Raw genomic sequence first — 19340 nt, 5'->3', positions numbered from 1 at the left:
CTAAACTAAATTAATAACCACAATTCTTGCGCAAAAAAAACCCCTTGTCTTTAGTGCAACCAAAGACAGTTCATATTAGTTCATACTTGAGGTTAATGTGTAGTGTTCAAGAGCCTGATAGTTGTTGGAAAGCTAATCTTGAATCTTCGAGGTCACAGTTTTCTTCTTTCCAATGGTAGGAGTGAAATGAGAGCATGGTCAGAGTGGTGTGCGTCGTTGATGATATTGTGATATTGGCTGCCTTTTTGAAACAGTGCTTTCCATAGATACCTTCGATGGTGGGGTACCTGTGATGGACCGGGCAGTGTCTACCACTCTCTGTAGTCGCCGTAATTCCTGAGCATTTGAGTTGCTGAACCAGGCTGTGACGCAACAGAATCCTGATTTGTCAACGTTGAGAACAATAAAAGTACAGGAAGAGACATGCATTCTCTTAAGCTCGCTCTTTCATTTGGTAAGGTCGTGCAGATCGTAATTGAAGTGGAAATTTCCCTCAAATCCTTTGGTTAACAAATATCCATCAGTCTTCACCATCCTCCCTAATCTCCCCCTTTCCAATGCAGAGCGGTCTGTCCTCAATAGAGACGTTACCTTTGTACTCCTCCACCCCACCTCCACGAATTCCAGGTTTGCAATGATGTAGAGCGTGGGTCTGAAGAAAGGTCCCAACCCGAAATGTCACCTATCCTTTTACTCCAAAGATGCTGCCTGACCTGCTGAGTTACTCCAGCGTTTTGTGTCTATCTTTAGAATTCGATTTGTTTCATTTAGAGATTCAGCGTGCAAACAGGCACATCGGTCCACTGAGTCCGCTCTGAACTGTGATCTCACGTACACTTGTTCTATCCTACACACTGGGGACAATTGACCAATGATCATCTATACACTAATTCTATGTAATGCCAGTTATGCATTTTAAGGGCAATTTACAGAGGCCAATTAACCTACAAGCCTGCACGTCTTTGGAACGTGGGAGGTAACCGGAGCACCCGGAGAAAACACAGTGTCACGGGAAGAACGTACAAACTACATACATACAACACCCACAGTCAGGATCAAATCCCGGTCTCTGGTGGCTGGAAGGCAGCAACGTTACCGCTGCGCCACTGTATTGCGCAAGTGACAAACGAGAAGGGGAGGCTGTAAATTGTATGTAAATTATATAAGATCATAAGACATCGGAATAGAATTAGGCTACTGCCCATTGAGTCCAATCAGCTATTCGACCATTGGTGATAGGCTTTAAGGAGCAGTTTATTGGAGAGGCGGTGGTGGGGGGGAGGAGGGAGTGGGGAACTCGGGGCATAGGGACCAAGCAGCTGAACAGTGGAGTTGCAATATGAAAGGAATGCAAAGATTTTAGAAGGTTTTCGGAAGATGTGAAACTACCCCACTGTGCCACCCTAATTAACAATTGGTCCTGCCTGAACTGCCACATTCAAGTTAGAAATTGCAACCAACCTCTCGGTGTGGAGTTTTCTCCTAAACCTCGCTCTGGAACTCTCTGCCCGGAAGCATAGCGGGAATATCTGCAGTTAAAACTAATGCTCATCTGGCCTCCAATGCCCAAATCCCAGAGAGGTGAAAAAAGAACTCCACATTCACGAGTAACATTCTGCCTGTAGCTTTCCAAATACTTTGCAAATTACTAAAGTCAATTCCAGACTGTAGATAAGTAAGAATTCATCCTATTGGAAGTTGATTTGGAGTAAGATTAAATATATTTAAGCGCATTTGCCTCAGGGAGATGTCATAAGATAATCGCTCAATAATAGTATTGTTGCCATATTTGCAGTGTATCTGGCAGTCAATGGATGGTATGATTTCCCATTTACAAATGGCTTATATTAAACAACTGTACAGAGTTTGCCTGTTATCCCTGTTTCGTTTCGTTTCGTTTAGAGGTACAGTGCAGAAACAGGCTCTTCGGCGCATCGAGTCTGCGCCGACCGGCGATCCCCGAACACTAACACCATCCTACACACACTTGGGATAATTTACAATTTTACCGAAGCCCATTAACTAACAAACTTGCACGTCTTTGGAGTGTGGGAGGAAACCGGCGCACCCGGAGAAAACCCACGCAGGTCAAGGGGAGAACGTACAAACATCGCACCCGTGGTCAGGATCGAACCTGGGTGTCTGGTGCTGCAATGCAGCAACTCTACCGCTGTGCCGCCCCACATGGGTTGTTTTCCCTGGGTGCACCGGTTTCCTCCCACATTTTATAGACGTGCAGATGTGTAGGTTAATTGGCTTCTGAATATTGTCTCCAGTGTGTTGGACATAACCAGTGTACCGGTGATCGGCGATTGTGCAACAGAATAATTTCACTGTCATAACTTGTACATCCAGCTTTTTCTATATTTTCATGTTACATAGAAATGGAGGATCGTATCCGCGTCTCTGGCGCTGTGCGTTGCGACACTGTGCCGCCAGGAATTCAGGTTCTCGGAGTTTCTGTCTCGGTTTTTTCGTGTTCATCTGGATGCACTGAGTTGTCTTCAATAGATTTATTTCCTCACTAACAGTGGTAAAAAGCCCCTTGCACAGTAAACAGCCAACAGAACCATATAGTCCATTATTCTTTGAGCTGACTTGCAGAGCAAGTCCACTCGGTTCTGAGTTGATTGTGGTCAAAACTCTGGCTGGAAACAGCATGATTAATGCTTCCAGATAGGATTAGCTGGGGAGAGTTTCATTGCCCCTGTTATGTTTGTGCTCTTGTTGGAGATGCTACATAGCAACTTAAGAAGCAGGGAACGTGGAGCTGTTTACAAATGCAGTGTTTATTTTGTGCTTTTAACATTGTGAATCATTCACAAAGCATCTCACAGGAGCATTGTCGAATGGAATTTGAAATGGAACCACATCAGGAAAAGCCAAGAACTTGTTGACCTAGGCAAAGGAATAGTTTTTCAAAGAGTGCCAAATAGTTTTTCAAAGTGAAAGTAGGGAGGGAGATGGAAGGAGGGGTTGAGGAGGGTGTTCAAGGGGTTTGGAGTTTACGGAGATGAGCAGGAATTTCTTTAGTCAGTGTGATCAATCTGTGGAATTCATAGCCATGGACGGCTGTGGAGGCCAAGCCAACGGATGTTTGTAAGGTGGAGAATGATAGGTTCTTGATTAGTATGGATGTCAGGGGTTACGGGGAGAAGGCAGGAGAACGGACCAGCCATGATTGAATGGCAGAGTAGTCTTGATGAGCCGAATGGCCTAATTCTGCTCCTATTATTTATGAACATAACAGCTCTGTAATTATCATATAAATATCACCAACAATTTGTCCAACCCCACCAACATTACAGCCAAGAAACCACACCAACTCCATTACCTAGACACTAGGAACTGCAGATGCTGGTTTTCCCTAAATCGGCACAAGTGCTGGAATAACTCAGCAGCATCGCTGGAGAACATGGATAGGCAACGTTTTGGGTCAGGACATTTCTTTAGACTGCTAGTGGTAGGGGGGTAAAGGGCTGGAAGTGAGATGGGGACAGGACAAAGCCCAGCAAGTGATATCCGTGATAGGTGGATACAGGTGTGAGTAGTGGGGGGATGTTGATTGGAAAATGGATGGAGTAACTCATAGAGGCTGGAGGTGAAAAGGATGCAAAATGGAAGTAGAGGAGTGAACTGTAAATGCAATGCAAGAAACAGCAGCCATGCTATCTCTTTCAATGCATGAATCAATCACATCTATCTGAGCTGGGGGTGGAGGAGGTGACAGCAGGACAGAGAAAACACTCTAGACTTCAGGGGACATGGAGTCCCGAAGAGATACCACAATCCATGCCAACCACCAACCATCCAATAACATTAATTTTACATGAATCCCATTTTTTTATTTTCCCCATATTCTCATCAACAACACCACCCCTCCTCCCAGATTCCAGCATCGCAAACGGAGTGCAGGGTTCAATATTTCCATTTCCAACTCCCTCCGCTGTTTGCCATAATTTGTCAAAGTCCACGTTACCCGGACTTGCGGACTTGAGTTATGCGGAGAGGGTGGATAGGCTGGGACTTTTTTCTTTGGAGTGTGGGAGGCTGAGGAGTGACCTTATTGAAGTGTACAAGATTGACTTTAGGCTTTAGCGTTAGATCGCGGGAGCAGGCCCTTTGGTCCACCAGGTCCGTGCCGACCAGTGAATCACCCCATACACTGGCACTATCCTATACATTAGGGCAATTTATAATTTTACCTAAGTCAGTTAACCTACAAACCTGCAAGTCTTTGGAATGTGGGAGGAAATGTGCTCCGACCAGTGTTCACCCTGCATACTAACACTATTCTGCACACTGGGGACATTTGAACAATTTTACCGAAGGCAATTAACCTATAAACCTGTGCGTCTTTGGAGTATGGGAGGAAACCGGAGCACCCGTTAAAAAAACACCCACTTGGTCACAGGGAAAACGCACAAACTCTGTACAGACAGCATCCGTAGTCTGGATCGAACCCGTGTCTCTGGTGCTGTAAGGCAGCGACTCTACCGCTGCGCCACTGTGTGCAATAACCGAAAAGCAGCACATCAGAAGAACCTCCTGGCTGTACTCAATGAATGACATTATGTGTATGTATTATACTAAAGAGGTTTAAATCTTGGCAGCATGTTCCTCTTTTCCCTTCGATTTTCACAATCTTTGGACGGAACCCATGGAACTGGATCGAGAAGCGAGGTGACCTCATATTTGGCAGCCTCTGAGACTCATTTATTTTGTGATTTTACCAGCCAGAGCCTCACCTATTGGCTTACACTTTCAATTAAAAACAAGCGCAGTGCATTTTATATTTCGGGCAAGAGATGGACATGTTAATATCCAGAGACAGCCACAGCCAGCCAGAACGTTAGAGAAAGCCGGGAATTCAACGGTGCGGCCTCTCCACAATAGCCCCTGTGGGGGCAATTCAGAATTTGGGATATTGTTGCAGGTGGGAGGTGGTGGAGGCCAGTTCCTGAGCTTTGCACCAGATGTGGGAATGCAACATGGCTGGATCCTGGGAAGTGTTTTTCAGCTACTTTATTTCAAGGAAGAATTAGAAAGATCAACAGCGATAGACATCCATACGCAGGGGCAAAGAGAGGCAGAGGCTGGGTCTGGAAGCGGGAAAGATTTTAAGTACATTTCCACGGCTAAAGTATTGGTTACCTTGTTGTAGGAAAGATGTTTAGTTTTAGTTTAGAGATGCAGCGCGAAAACAGGCCCTTCGGTCCACCAAGTCCGCGCCGACCAGCAATCCCCGCGCACTAACACTAGACCTGCGCACGAGGGCCAGTTTACAAATTTATGAAAGCCAGTTAGCCCATAAACCTTTGGAGTGTGGGAGGAAACTGCAGCATTTGGAGAAAACCCATGTGGTCACAGGGAGAACAGGGTCTGGAAGCTTAAAAGACTTTAAGTACATTTCCACGACTGATGTTTTGGTCACCCTGTTATAGGATTGATGCTGTTAAGCTGGAAAGGGCGCAGAGAAGATTTACGAGGATGTTGCCAGGACTCGAGGGCCTGAGCTATAGGGAGGTTGGGCAGGCGAGGACTTTACCCTTGGAGCGCAGGAGGATGAGGGGTGATCTTATAGAGGTGTAGTTGATCATTTTGTTTTGTTGTCACGTGTACCGAGGTACAGTGAAAAGCTTTTTTGTTGTGTGCTATCCAGTTAACAGAAAGACAGTCAACAGACAGATAGCACTATGCTACACACACAGGGAAAATTTACAATTATACCAAGCCTATTAACCTACAAATCTGCACATCTTTGGAGTGTGGGAGGAAACTGGAGCACCCAGAGAAAACCCATGCAGGTCACAGGGAGAACGTGCAAACTCTGTACAGACAGAACCCGCAGTCAGGATCGAACCCGGGTCTCTGGTGCTGTTAGGCTGCACCTCTACCGCTGTGCCACACACTAGCAATAATTCATGCACTGTTCATCTGCACACTGTGGATTTGCTCCAGTGTGTTAACTTATCAGATGGCAATTGACCTGTCTGTCGGTACAGGGACATTTGCAATGTCTCCAGGCAACACGACAAGTATTAGAGAGTCACAACAGACATGCCGGCCAGTACTGCACAGACGTAAACACACAACACAATTGATCATCTCTCAAGTAAATACTCCCAGTTGCATGTTGAGCCATGGAGTTAGGAATGAGTGCCAGATGTTGAGAATGGATACCAGATGTTTGCTGTGGAAGCTTCTGAAGCAGCTCGGTCAGTCTCAGCTGAACCACAAATTTCACAAAACTAGAAAAACTTGCAATTATATAGAGCAAAAAAAACAAACTGAGATGAATAGATCAGGTAGACGCACAGTCTCTTGCCGTGAGGAGAAGAATTGAGAAGCAGAAGTCATGGGTTTAAGGTGAGGGGGGAAAGATATAATAGGAACCTGAGAGGTAACTTTCCCACACAAAGGGTGGTGGGCTTATGGAACAGGCTGCCGGAGGAGATAGTTGAGGCAGGGACTATTGCAACGTTTAAGAAAAAATTAGACAGGTACATGATAGGATAGATTTAGAGGGATATGCAGGCAGATGTGATTAGTGCAGCTGGGACATGTTGGTCAGTGTGGGCAAGTTGGGCAAGGGCCTGTTTCCACTCTGTATGACTCTAACCTGCTGGAGGAACTGAAGAAAGGAACTGCAGATGCTGGTTAATACCATAGATTGACACAAAATGTTGGAGTAAATCCGCGGGTCAGGTAGCATCTCTGGAGAAAAGGAATAGGAGAATTGGTCTTAAACATCGCAATTGTCCCAGCGTCAGCTACCTCCTCCAGCAGGTTGTTCCATACACCCACCAGCCTTTGTGTGAAAAAGTTACCCCTCAGACTCCTATAAAATCTTTCCGTCTTCACCTTAAACTTATGCCCTCTGGTTCTCGATTCCCCTACTCCGGGCATGTGAGTCTGTACATCTACCCGATCTATTCCTCTCATGATTTTATACACCTCTCATCCTCCTGCCACCAGGGAATAGTGTCCCAGCCTGCTCAACCTCTCCCTGTAGCACAGACCTAGGTGATTAACTGCAGTTCATTTTGCAGAGTTTAGTTTAGTTTAGAAATACAGTGCGGAAACAGACTCTTCGGCCGACTGAGTCCGCGCCGACCAGCGATCCCCATGCATCTTACACATTTTACAATTTTTATCGTAACCAAATTGCCCTACAAACCTGATCGTCCTGTATGTCTCTGTACCTCAGTACACGTGACAATAAACTAAAACTAGCATAAAACTAAACGAAACTAAACACAGGTGCTGCCTGAGCCGCTGAGTTACTCCATCACTTTGTGCTTCGTGCTTAAGATTCCAGTATCTGCAATTTATCGTACTTGGGTTTCGCTTGATTGTATTTCTGTATAGTATTATCAGATTTGATTAGATAGCATGCAAAACAACCCTAGTTCATATGATAATGATAAACCTAAACCTAAATCTGGACACAACCAATTGCAGTTGCTGGAATCTTAAGCAAAAACCACAAGGTGCTGGAGTAACTTAGCGGGTCAGGCAGCATCTCTGGAAAATGGATAGGTGACATTTTAGGTCGAGAGCTTCTTCAGACTGATGTAGTTGGGGGGGTGGAGAAAAGTAGAAGCGAGATGAGGGTGGGACAAAGCCAGGCAAGTGATAGGTGGAAGATAGACACAAAGTGCTGGAGTAACTCAGAAGATCAGACAACATCCGTGGAGAAAAAGGATGGGCGACTTTCTGGGTCGGGACCCTTCTTCAGGCTGGTTCCTTTCCACACAAGTGATAGGTGGATACAGGTGAGGGAAGATGTTTAATAGTCAGATGGTTGGACAAAGGCCAGAGAGGAAAAGAAGACAAAAAGCAGAGAAAAAATAGGTATTGTGAGGCTTGGAGAAGGGATATTGAGGGAATGGACAGTCAACGTTTTGGACGCAAAATACTGGAGTAACGCAGCGTGGAGAAAAGGAATAGGTGATGTTTCGGGTCAGAACCCTTCTTCAAACAGCTTGAAGACAGTCTGAAGGGTTCCAACCAGAAACGTCACCTATTGCTTTTCTCCAGAGATGCCGCCTGACCTGCCGTGTTACTCCAGCTTTTTGTGTCCATCTTCGGTGTAAACCAGCATCTGCAGATCCTTCTTACACAGTCGACTTTTTGGGTCAGGATCTTTCTTCTGGATACTTAAATACTAAAATAATATAACAGATTGCCCATGGAGAATGTTATGAGAGTTCTTGCGATGTTCTATATTGTCATATCTCCAGCTACTAGACGCCGACACCATGAGTCTGATTAATTATGATGAAGAGAAGTTTTTTTTTTTTTAATTTATTTTTATTAGAAGTACGGTAAATTACAATAACACACAACACATATATCTTAATACATTTTTTGTACCGCTTCATTTTTTTTTTAAGCTTTAAGAAAAAGATAGAAGTAAGGAAAGTAAAGAAAGCATCTGCAGTTCCCTTTTGAACAGGAAAGTAAAGAAGGTGCGCAAGAGTCGTGAAGTGCAAGAGAGTGTTGGGAAAAGAAAGCCCCTTAGAAAAGAAGTTAGAGAAGGAAGTAAAGTAAGAAAGTAGACCCTAGAAAAGAAAGAAAAAGAAAGTAAGGACAATCGCTCTATTATAACATTAAACTCCGCAGAAAGACTACCAACCAAGTCTGTTTTTGTTGTTTTACCTCCCATTACCAGGTCCTGATACCATTTATTTATTTATTTATTTTTAAAATTACTATTGCACCTCATGCTTGTAATAGGTCCATAAACGTAGACCACGTCTTTTGGAATTGGTTTGCTTTTCCTGCTAAGAGGAATCTCATCTCTTCCAGATGTAATGTTTCAAACATATTTGATGTCCACATTTTTATTGTTGGTGTGGGCGCATTTTTCCAGAATTTAAGTATGAGCTTTTTTCCCATTATTAGCCCGTAATTGAGTAAATTCTTCTGATACACGTTTAATTCAGGGATACCTTCCGATATCCCCAAAATGATCCATTCTGGTTTTGGTACCAGTTTTATTTTAATTAATTTTGAAAAAATATCAAATATTCCATGCCAGAATTTTGGATTTTTGTACAAAAAACAAAAGAATGCGCTATGGTATCTTCTTGACACAGACATTTATCACAGATTGGTGAAACATTAGGAAAGATTTTATTTAATTTAGTTTTTGAATAATATAGTCTATGTAATGTTTTGAATTGGATAAGCGTATGTCGTACATTGATCGAGCATTTATGCACCTGTAGTAAATGATTATCCCAGCTCACTTTTGAAATTTTTATAGCTAATTCTTGTTCCCAGTCTCTTCTAATTCCATCTGTTGTGGGTATTTCTATGTTTAAAATGATATTATATAAGTACGATATTAAATTAGCTGATTCCGCCTTTGTCTTCATTGCTTCATCCAGTAAGTCGGAAGGCATATTATGATAGTCTTTTGTGTATTTTTTTCAAATAATCACAAATTTGAAGATATTTAAAATATTGGTTATTTTTCTAATTATATTTCAGTTGTAGTTGTTGAAATGATAGTAATTTTCCCACTTCATACAGATCTTCGAGCGTTTTGATTCCCATTCTTTCCCATTGTATAAATGATTTGTCTATGATTGATGGTTTAAACGATGGGTTATTGGCTATTGGTATTGAGAGAGATAGGTTTCTTAATTTTAGGTTCTGTTTTATTTGTTTCCATGTTCTAATTGTGCTATGTATAATTGGGTTTTTATTATAATTTTTATTATTCAGATTTATTGGTGAGAGGATAATCGCTCCTATATTACTCGGGGAGCAGTCCCCTTTTTCCATTACAATCCAGTCCGCCTGCTGGGCAGAATTGTCCAGCAGGTGAATCATATTTTTAATATTTACTGCCCAATTATAATACATAAAGTTAGGGAGCGCTAGACCCCCCCCACTCTTTTCGTTTATTAAGGTGTGTTCTTTGTATTCTATGGGGTTTATAATCCCATATGAAATTTGTAATGTCTGAGTCCAATTTTTTGAAAAACTTTTTTGGGAGATATATAGGTATTGATTGAAATAGGTATAGAATTTGTGGTAAGAAAATCATTTTTATAGCGTTTATTCTGCCTATTAAGGACATCGGAAGTGTTTTCCAGAATTTAATCAAATTATTTAATTTCTTAAGTAAGGGATTATAATTGGCTTTAAACATATCCTGGTAATTTCTAGTAATTTCAATTCCCAAATATTTGAATTTTTCTGTAGCTATTTTAAAGGGGAATTTCCTGAGGTGTGTTGAGTCTTTTGGTTTTATCGACATAATTTCACTTTTGTTCCAATTTATTCTATATCCTGAAAAGGATCCAAAGTCCTCAATTAAATTTAATATATTCGGTATACTAATTTGTGGTTTTGTGATGTACAGTAGTACATCATCGGCATATAGGGATATTTTGTTATTTGAATATTTTGTATTGTAACCGTAAATATCCAGGTGTGTTCTTATTTTTTCAGCAAGGGGTTCAATTACCAAAGCAAATAACAGCGGAGATAATGAACAACCTTGTCTATTGCCCCTTGATAGTTCAAATTTCGAGGATAATATATTATTAGTTAGTATTCTAGCCGTAGGTTTGTTATATAATAGTTTTATCCATGCAATGAAGTTCTCACCCAATTGGAATTTTTGCAATACTTTAATCATATAATCCCATGATGAAGAGAAGTTAGTTAATCTTATGGTACACAAAAAAGCTGGAGAAACTCAGCGGGTGCAGCAGCATCTATGGAGCGAAGGAAATAGGCAACGTTTCGGGCCGAAGCCCTTAGTTAATCTTATATTTGGTCCTGAAACTTAAATTTACACTGGTCCTGAATAATGTTTTTTAGAGATGTTTTGGGATTAGACATAAATCCTGGCCTGGATTCAAAGGGAAATTGCATCCTCTGGTAGACAGCTTTTCCTCGATTCGGGCCTGGCTTTGTCCCCCTCTCTTTCCACCTCCTAAAGTCATAAAATGAAGTTAGAGGACAGTGCCAGCGTCTTGCGATCAGTAAACCAGATAATTTTCCTATTTCAGACTTGGTTGGATTTGATTTTAAATCCAGGCTATTTTCATCTTTAAAACCAGGCAGTAAAGTATGAAGTTAGAAATCTTAACCCATGTCTTTCCAGAATGATAGGCATTAAACACGGAGCAAAGCTTCTCTGGAGATAGACCCAAAATAACTCAGTGGGTCAGGCAGCATCTCTGGAGAAAAAGGGTGGGTGATGTCTCAGGTCGGGACCCTTCTTCAGACTGCTCTCCCGATCAGAAACGTCACTCTGTGGCGGCTCCCAAGGGTCGTGCCACCTTAGTGTCGAACCCCTCGGCACAGGAGTGGTTCAGTCCGGAGGCGGCCCTTAGCCGGAGGCTTTAAAGGCTGGGGTTTGGGTGCCATCTTTCTCTCGTTTGGTCTTCCCTACAACCGGGAGGATCAGAATAAAAAGTGTCTCTCTCTAAACACGACTCCGTGCTTTATTCCAAGACACACGCTACATTGGTGACCCCGACGCTCCATTGGCGTCATGATGGAGAACAGAGAAAGCCCTACCTCCTCACAGGCCGGCCTGGCCCTGTCTCTGGACGCGGTCTCCGTTAAACTGCCCAAGTTCTGGACCACCCGGCCGCTCATCTGGTTCCAGCAGGCAGAGGCCCAGTTCAACCTGCGGGGCATCACGGTCGATGCCACCCGTTTCTACTACCTGGTGGGAGCCCTCGACCAGGATGCGGCTGAAGAGGTCACGGACTTCCTCGCAGACCCCCCGGACAATAATAAATACCTCGGCCTGAAAGAGCTCCTGCTCCAGATTTACGGACTGAGTAGGATGGAGCGGGCAGGTAAGCTCCTGCATATGGGGGGCCTAGGCGACCGGCGGCCATCTTCCCTCCTAAAGGAGATGGTGGCTCTACTAGACGGGCACACGCCGTGCCTGATGTTTGAGTATACATACCTGCATCTGCTGCCGGCCTACATCCGTCTGCAGCTCACCGACGTCTCGTTTGCCGACCTTCGGGCCCTCGAGAGGCGCGCCGACGCCCTGTGGATGGCGCGCCCTGATGACGTCAGCGCGCTGGGCGTCAGCAGAGACGGGGTCGCGCTGAGGTCGACGCGCCCGGATGACGTCAACGCGCTCGCCGTCAGCAGGTACGCCGATGATGTCACCCCAGCAGCTCCCGAATTCCCCCGGTGGGGCGGGGGAGCTGTGGAAGGAGTGACAGCTCCAGCCCGACGGCCCGTACGATCGCCCCCAGCGGCAGTGAGGGGTACTGCACCTGCAGCCCAGCGCCAGCAAGCGGCAGGCACCACCAGCAGGAGCAGGCAAGCTCCAAGTGACTCCAACAGGAGACGTTGGTGCTACTACCATCAACGCTGGGGTGCTGCAGCACAACAATGCCGCCAGCCATGCACATTCCCGGGAAACGCCTGGGCCGGCTGCCAATAGTCCCCGCGGCGGCCGGCCAAATTCATCGCCTTTTTGCCTGGGATCGGCGCTCCGGGACCCGCTTCCTCGTGGATACAGGAGCGGAGCTCAGCGTCCTGCCCCCTTCGCTGGCCGACATTCGTTCCGGTAAGCGGGGGCCCGTCCTCACCGCGGCGAACGGCAGCCCCATCCGCACATATGGACTGCGGATGGTTCCCATCGTGCTCGGCTCCTGCCATTTCTCATGGAGCTTCACCATTGCCGACGTCTCCCAACCATTGCTCGGGGCCGATTTCCTCCGGGCGCATTCCCTCATGGTGGACGTCGGACGTCAGCGTTTGATCAACGCCACTATGATGGAGCCGATCACGTTGCGTGTGGATCAACCGGTGGGACGGCCACTGGCGTCCGTGGACTCCCGATTTGCACGTATCTTGGCTGCGTTCCCTGACATTCTCACTCCGCAGTTTCAATCAGCAACCCCCAGCCACGGAGTGTTGCATTATATCCCGACTACCGGCCCACCACTCCATGCACGAGCACGGCGACTGCCACCAGATAAACTGCGTCTGGCACGGCGGGAATTCCACACGATGGAGGCCTTGGGGATCGTCCGCCCTTCAAGCAGCCCTTGGGCGTCCCCACTCCACATGGTCCCCAAGTCAAGTGGGGGCTGGCGACCATGTGGGGATTACCGACGGTTGAACGCGGCAACAACAGCGGATCGATACCCTGTACCCCACATCCAGGACTTCACGGCCCATTTGGCTGGGGCCACGATTTTTTCCAAAGTGGATTTGGTACGGGGTTATAATCAGATCCCAGTTCACCCGGATGACGTGCCGAAGACGGCGATCATCACGCCATTCGGGCTTTACGAGTTTACTCGGATGCCGTTCGGCCTCAAAAACGCAGCACAGGCCTTTCAGCGCCTCATGGACGGGGTTTGTCGCGGCCTCGATTTCGTGTTCGTGTACCTGGACGACATCCTGGTGGCCAGCCGCTCGCAACAGGAACACTGTACTCACCTTCGGCAGCTCTGTCAGCGGCTCAGCGAGCATGGTTTGGCCATCAACCTGGACAAGTGCCATTTTGGGGTGAATGAAATTGACTTCCTCGGCCACCGCGTGACTGCGCAAGGCGCGGTTCCCCTGCCTGACAGGGTCGACGCCATCCGCCGGTTTCCCCGCCCACGCACGGTGCGTGGCCTGCAGGAATTTGTCGGCATGGTGGCGTTTTATCATCGTTTCGTGCCATCCGCGGCCCACATCATGCGGCCCCTGTATCAACTTCTGGCGGGTGGGCAGCACAAGAGCGTTGAGTGGACCCACGAGGCGGAGGCAGCTTTTGACGGCGCGAAGGAGGCCCTTGCTCGGGCCGTACTGCTGGTACACCCGCGGGGAGATGCCCTGACTGCTCTCACGGTGGACGCCTCGGAGTCGGCGGTTGGTGCTGTGCTGGAGCAGCTGACGGGCGGAGGTTGGCGGCCCCTGGCCTTCTTCAGTCGGCACCTCAACCGTGCGCAGACCAAGTACAGCGCGTTCGATCATGAGCTCCTGGCTCTGTACCTGGCTGTGCGCCATTTTCGTTACTTCCTGGAGGGCCGCCCGTTCACCGCCTACACCGACCATAAGCCGCTCACTTTCACCCTGCAGAAAGTTTCCGATCCCTGGTCCGCACGACAGCAGCGGCAATTGGCCTATATATCGGAGTACACGACATCTATCTGCTACATCAAGGGGAAAGACAACCGGGTGGCCGACGCATTGTCCCGGCCCGCTATCAACGCCGTGTTCGAGGTGGCGCCCGGAATGGACTATTCTGCTCTGGCGGCGGCACAGCTCACGGACGATGAGGTGCCCGCCTACCGGACTACCATCTCCGGCCTCCGCCTTGAGGATGTCCCTCTCGGTCCTGGGGGAGTGACAATCCTGTGCGATGTGTCGTCCGGTCAGCCGCGCCCCATCGTCCCTGCCACCTGGCGCCGGAGGGTGTTCGAGGTGATCCACGGACTGGCTCACCCATCAATCCGGGCGACAACGGCACTAGTGGCCGCTCGTTTCATGTGGCACGGTCTGCGCAAGCAGGTTGGCCATTGGGCTCGCACCTGCATTCCGTGCCAGACGGCAAAAATCCAGCGCCATGTCCGTGCGCCGCTCCAGGAGTTTGGTCTACCTCACCGGCGGTTCGACCATCTCCACATAGACATTGTAGGGCCTCTCCCGCCGTCCCGGGGCATCACCCACCTGCTTACAATGGTGGACCGCTTCACGCGGTGGCCGGAGGCCATTCCGTTGACCGATACTTCAACGGCTACGTGTGCTCGTGCGTTGTCCGCGCACTGGATTGCTCGCTTCGGGGTGCCGGCGCACATCTCCTCAGACCGGGGGCCACAGTTCACCTCCGAGCTGTGGTCAGCCATGGCTCACTTGCTGGGGGTGCGGCTACACCACACCACGGCTTACCACCCGCAAGCTAACGGTCTGGTGGAGAGATTCCACCGGCAGCTGAAGGCAGCACTGAAGGCACGACTCTCCGGCCCGGACTGGATGGACGAGTTGCCGTGGGTCATGCTGGGCATCCGGACTGCTCCCAAAGAGGACTTGGGCTCATCATCGGCGGAGCTCGTTTACGGGTCGCCACTCACGGTGCCCAGGGAGTTCGTGCCGTCGACGCCGGGGCAGCAGGGAACGCCCTCATCCACCCTACAGCGCCTTCGCGAGCAAGTTGGCAGGCTCGCACCCGTCCCGACGTCCCGCCATGGGACATTTCGCCCACACGTGCCATCAGCCCTCAGGGACTGCCCGTACGTCTTCCTGCGCCGTGATGCCCACCGGACTCCACTCCAGAGGCCGTACGAGGGTCCGTTCCGAGTGCTGGAACACGGGCAGTCGACTTTTGTCCTGGACATGGGGGGCCGGCCGGAGGCAGTGTCGATCGACCGGTTGAAGCCGGCACACCTGGACATTGACCAGCCGGTGCTGGTTGCCCAACCTCGGCCCCGAGGGCGCCCCCCTTCACGGCTCCCTCCGCCTGTCACTCCACCTGTCCTCCCGCCGGTCCCTCGTCCTGTCCCTCCACCTATGCCTCCGCAAGCCCCACGAGTGGCTAACTTCCGCACACGGGCCGGCCGGGTCGTTCGCCCGCCGGTGCGTTTCGTGCCTCTGGTTCTGGGGGGGGGGTCCTGTGGCGGCTCCCAAGGGTCGTGCCACCTTAGTGTCGAACCCCTCGGCACAGGAGTGGTTCAGTCCGGAGGCGGCCCTTAGCCGGAGGCTTTAAAGGCTGGGGTTTGGGTGCCATCTTTCTCTCGTTTGGTCTTCCCTACAACCGGGAGGATCAGAATAAAAAGTGTCTCTCTCTAAACACGACTCCGTGCTTTATTCCAAGACACACGCTACAACCCATCCTTTTTCTCCTGAGATGTTGCCTGACCCACTCAGTTACTCCAGCATTTTTGTGTCAATCTTTGGTGTAAACCAGCCTCTGCAGTTCCTCCTTCCACAAACAAAGCTTCTGTTCCCCATGTGATATTCAGTTAAATAAAGAGTTTGGGCAGTGACGTTTCGTGTCAACCCGAAACGTCACCTATTCCTTTTCTCCAAAGATGCTGCCGGATCTGCTGAGTTACTCCAGCATTTTGTATCTATCCTCTACTTCCAATTCTCCTACTGTGGGAAAGAGACTCTGTGTTTAAGAAAGAATTGCAGATGCTGATAAAATCGAAGGTAAACGCAAAATGCTGGAGTAACTCAGCTTGTGAGATGCTGCCTCACCCGCTGAGTTACTCCAGCATTTTGTGTCTACCAAGAGACTCTATTCCTCTCATGATCTGTCGAATGTCTGGGGTACCAATGTCACATGGCCCAGAAAGATCACCCAAGGAGTAACTTTAACCTGGTTCCATGAGCAGGTTTCCCACAGGATTGGGAGGAAAGTTGCTTTTATCCCCAACTGTTAGCCTTCCACGTTGGCTTTTTGTGAAAACAAAGTGAGCAGCCAATTTCCCATCCAGTATAATCAGGTTCCACTTTAAAATTGGCCATGTGCTGTGCAAAAATAAAGTTCTGCCCAGAGAACCCAAACATCAGGATCACCTTGGCAGCGGGTAGAGCCGCAGCCTCATAACGCCAGAGACCCGGGTTCTGTCTAACTACGGGCGCTGTCTGTACTGATTTTGTACACTCTACCTGTGCTTGCATGGGTTTTCTCCGGGTGTTCCTGTTCCCTCCAACATTCCAAGGACATACAGGGTTGTAGGTTAATGGGCTTTGGTAAGTTGTAAAATTGTCCCTAGTGTGTGTAGGTCAATGGTCGGCACAGACTCGGTGGGCTAAAGGGCCTGTTTCCACACTGTATCTCTAAAGTCTAAAGTCTAAACTGAGTGGGTCAGGCAGCATATATATATATATAGGTCAGAAATGTTGTGTTGCTCCAGCATTTTGTGTCTAGGTTGGAATAAACCAGCATCTACAGTTTATTTTTATTACAGGTTTGTAGGTTAATTGACTTCTGTAAATTGCCTCTTAGTGTGAAGGATGTGAAACTGGGATAACATAGAACTGGTGTGAACAGATGATTGCAGGTCGGCATGGATTCAGTGGGCTGAAGGGCCTGTTTCCACCCTGTATCTAAATGTATCTAAAACTAAATGTAGCTTCAAGGAGATGTGCAGGGAAAGTCTCTCACAGAGAGTGGTGGATGCATAAAAGGCCAGGGCTGGTGGAGAAGGCAGATGCAATGGTGACCTTTAAGTAGCTTTTAGTGTACAGGATCGATGGTCGGCACAGACTCTGTGGACCGAAAAACTTGTATCCATGCTGTATCCCTAAACTAGATAGATATAGATATGCCATTTATTGTCACTATACATGTACAATGAAATTAAAAGCAGCTCGTACTCAGTGCATACATATAATTTAGTACAAAAAACAAGAAACAGAAAACAAAACAAAGGGGGGGGGGGGGGGGTGGGGATAGGTGCACAATTCTGCGGCGCTATATACATATCTATAAAGGCAAAATGGTGAAGGATGAATAGGTAGTATTCTTAGGCAGATGTTTAAAAGTTATATTAAAATATTAAAAATTATTAAGAAATATTAAAAATTACAGTTACAATACACATTACAGTTCCAAATTTCAGTACGTGGATAGAATAGATGGAAGTCCGGGTGTTGGGCTGTGAAGTCAGTGCATGTGTGAGTTAAGAGTAGTTATGACTTTCGGAAAACAACTGTTCCTGAGTCTATTTGTCCTAGTTTTGATGCATCTATAGCGCCTTCCAGAGGGCAGCAGGTCGAACAGTCCAAACGCAGGATGGGAGCTGTCCTTGATGATATTCTTTGCCCTGCTAAGGCAGCGGGAGGTGTAAATATCCATCAGGGAGGGGAGAGGGCAACCAATGATCTTCTGTGCTGTCCTAGTTACCCTCTGAAGCCTCTCCCTGTCTGCCATGGTGCAGCTGCCGTACCATGCTGTAATGCAGTATGTCAGCAGGCTCTCGATGGACGAGCGGTAGAAGGTCAGCAGCAGGTTAGAGTCCAGGTTGTGCTTCCTGAGAACCCTCAGGAAGTGCAGCCACTGCTGAGCCTTCTTGATGACCGCTGTCGTGTTGTCTGTCCAGGAGATGTCAGCAGAGATAAGGACGCCGAGAAACCGGAAGGTGTTGACCCTCTCCACACACTCGCCGTTGATATAAACTAAACTAAATATGTATTAATTTTATCCTCTCTCTGCTCTATTACAGGGACCTTTCCTACAATGGCATTGTCTCACTCGATGAAAATCTTTTGGACAATTTGACTTCCCTGGAGAAGTTGTAAGTGACCTGTTTATTCATGGCTTTTCAATGTGTTTGTTGATTTTGTTGGGCATTGCTGTTTCATGTTGAACGTGGTCCATTGGGCAGTTTAAGCTTCTCCCCGAACGGTTTGGGCTGTGGACAAAGATCAGAATGCTTTAGACCTTATAGATCCAGCGTGGAAACAGTCCCTAAGGTCCAGCAAGACCACGTCGATCAGCAATCACCCTTACACTGGCACTATCCTACACACTGGAGATAATTTACAATTTTACCAAAGCCAATTAGCCTGCAAACCTGCACGTCATTGGAGTGCGGGAAGAAACCGGAGTACCCGGAGAAAACCCATGTGGTCACAGGGAGATCGTACAAACTCCGTACAGACAGCACCTGTAGTCAGGATTGGACCCGAGTCTCTGGCATTGTGAGGCAGCAGTACCGCTGCGACACTGTGCTACTTCTGTGGCCCTACAATTGAAACCCAGGTCCTTCACAAGGTCAACTCATATACTGAAGCTCTTGATACACGATGAGTTTGGGTCACCTGTATTAATTAACAGAATAATTCCACATTTTGTATCCAGGCCTCCCTACACTCAGTTGTTCCAATGGTTTCCAAATGGGCAAATGGGGCTAGCTTAGATGGGCATCTTGGTCAGTGTCAGCAGGTTGGGCCGAAGGACCTGCTTCCGGGCTGTATGAATCTATGACTCTAACCTCCCACATTCTGCCCTTTGTTAACTGAGATCATCCAAAACTAAAAAAAGACACAAAGTGCTAGAATAAGTCATCGGGTCAGCCGGCATCCCTGCAGAACACAGATTTGGAAGTGCAACTTGTGAAATTAATATGTTGTGTTCAGGGGTGTGAATTTCTAGCTGCTGTTTTTGATATTTATCAGTGTTATCAGTGAATTTTCCTCCCATGCATCCGAGTGCGTTGCCTGTTTCCTCATGGTGACAAATGGTTAAACAAGTATGATCAAGGATAAGCAGAGTATGTGATATCTGAGAATAAGACCTAGAATTAAGATTTTATTCTCTGTTACTAATGGTTAAAATTATTATTGCAATTTGTCTAATGGAACTTCCGCGATTTCTGCAGGTTGAAAAATAAATA

At 47.4% G+C, this 19340-nt stretch overlaps 1 protein-coding gene across 1 annotated transcript in view; it reads left to right on the top strand.

Moving 5' to 3' along the window:
* Positions 1–19340, top strand: part of pkd1 (polycystin 1, transient receptor potential channel interacting) — a 178907-nt gene that overhangs the window by 47046 nt on the left and 112521 nt on the right. The window contains 1 exon segment of the mRNA XM_033016786.1: positions 18168–18239. Coding sequence (XP_032872677.1) covers positions 18168–18239 — 72 coding nt within the window.

The sequence above is a fragment of the Amblyraja radiata genome, unplaced genomic scaffold (genome assembly GCF_010909765.2).
Source record: "Amblyraja radiata isolate CabotCenter1 unplaced genomic scaffold, sAmbRad1.1.pri scaffold_4_ctg1, whole genome shotgun sequence".
Lineage (NCBI taxonomy): Eukaryota > Metazoa > Chordata > Chondrichthyes > Rajiformes > Rajidae > Amblyraja > Amblyraja radiata.
This window is presented reverse-complemented; position numbering and strand designations above follow the sequence as displayed.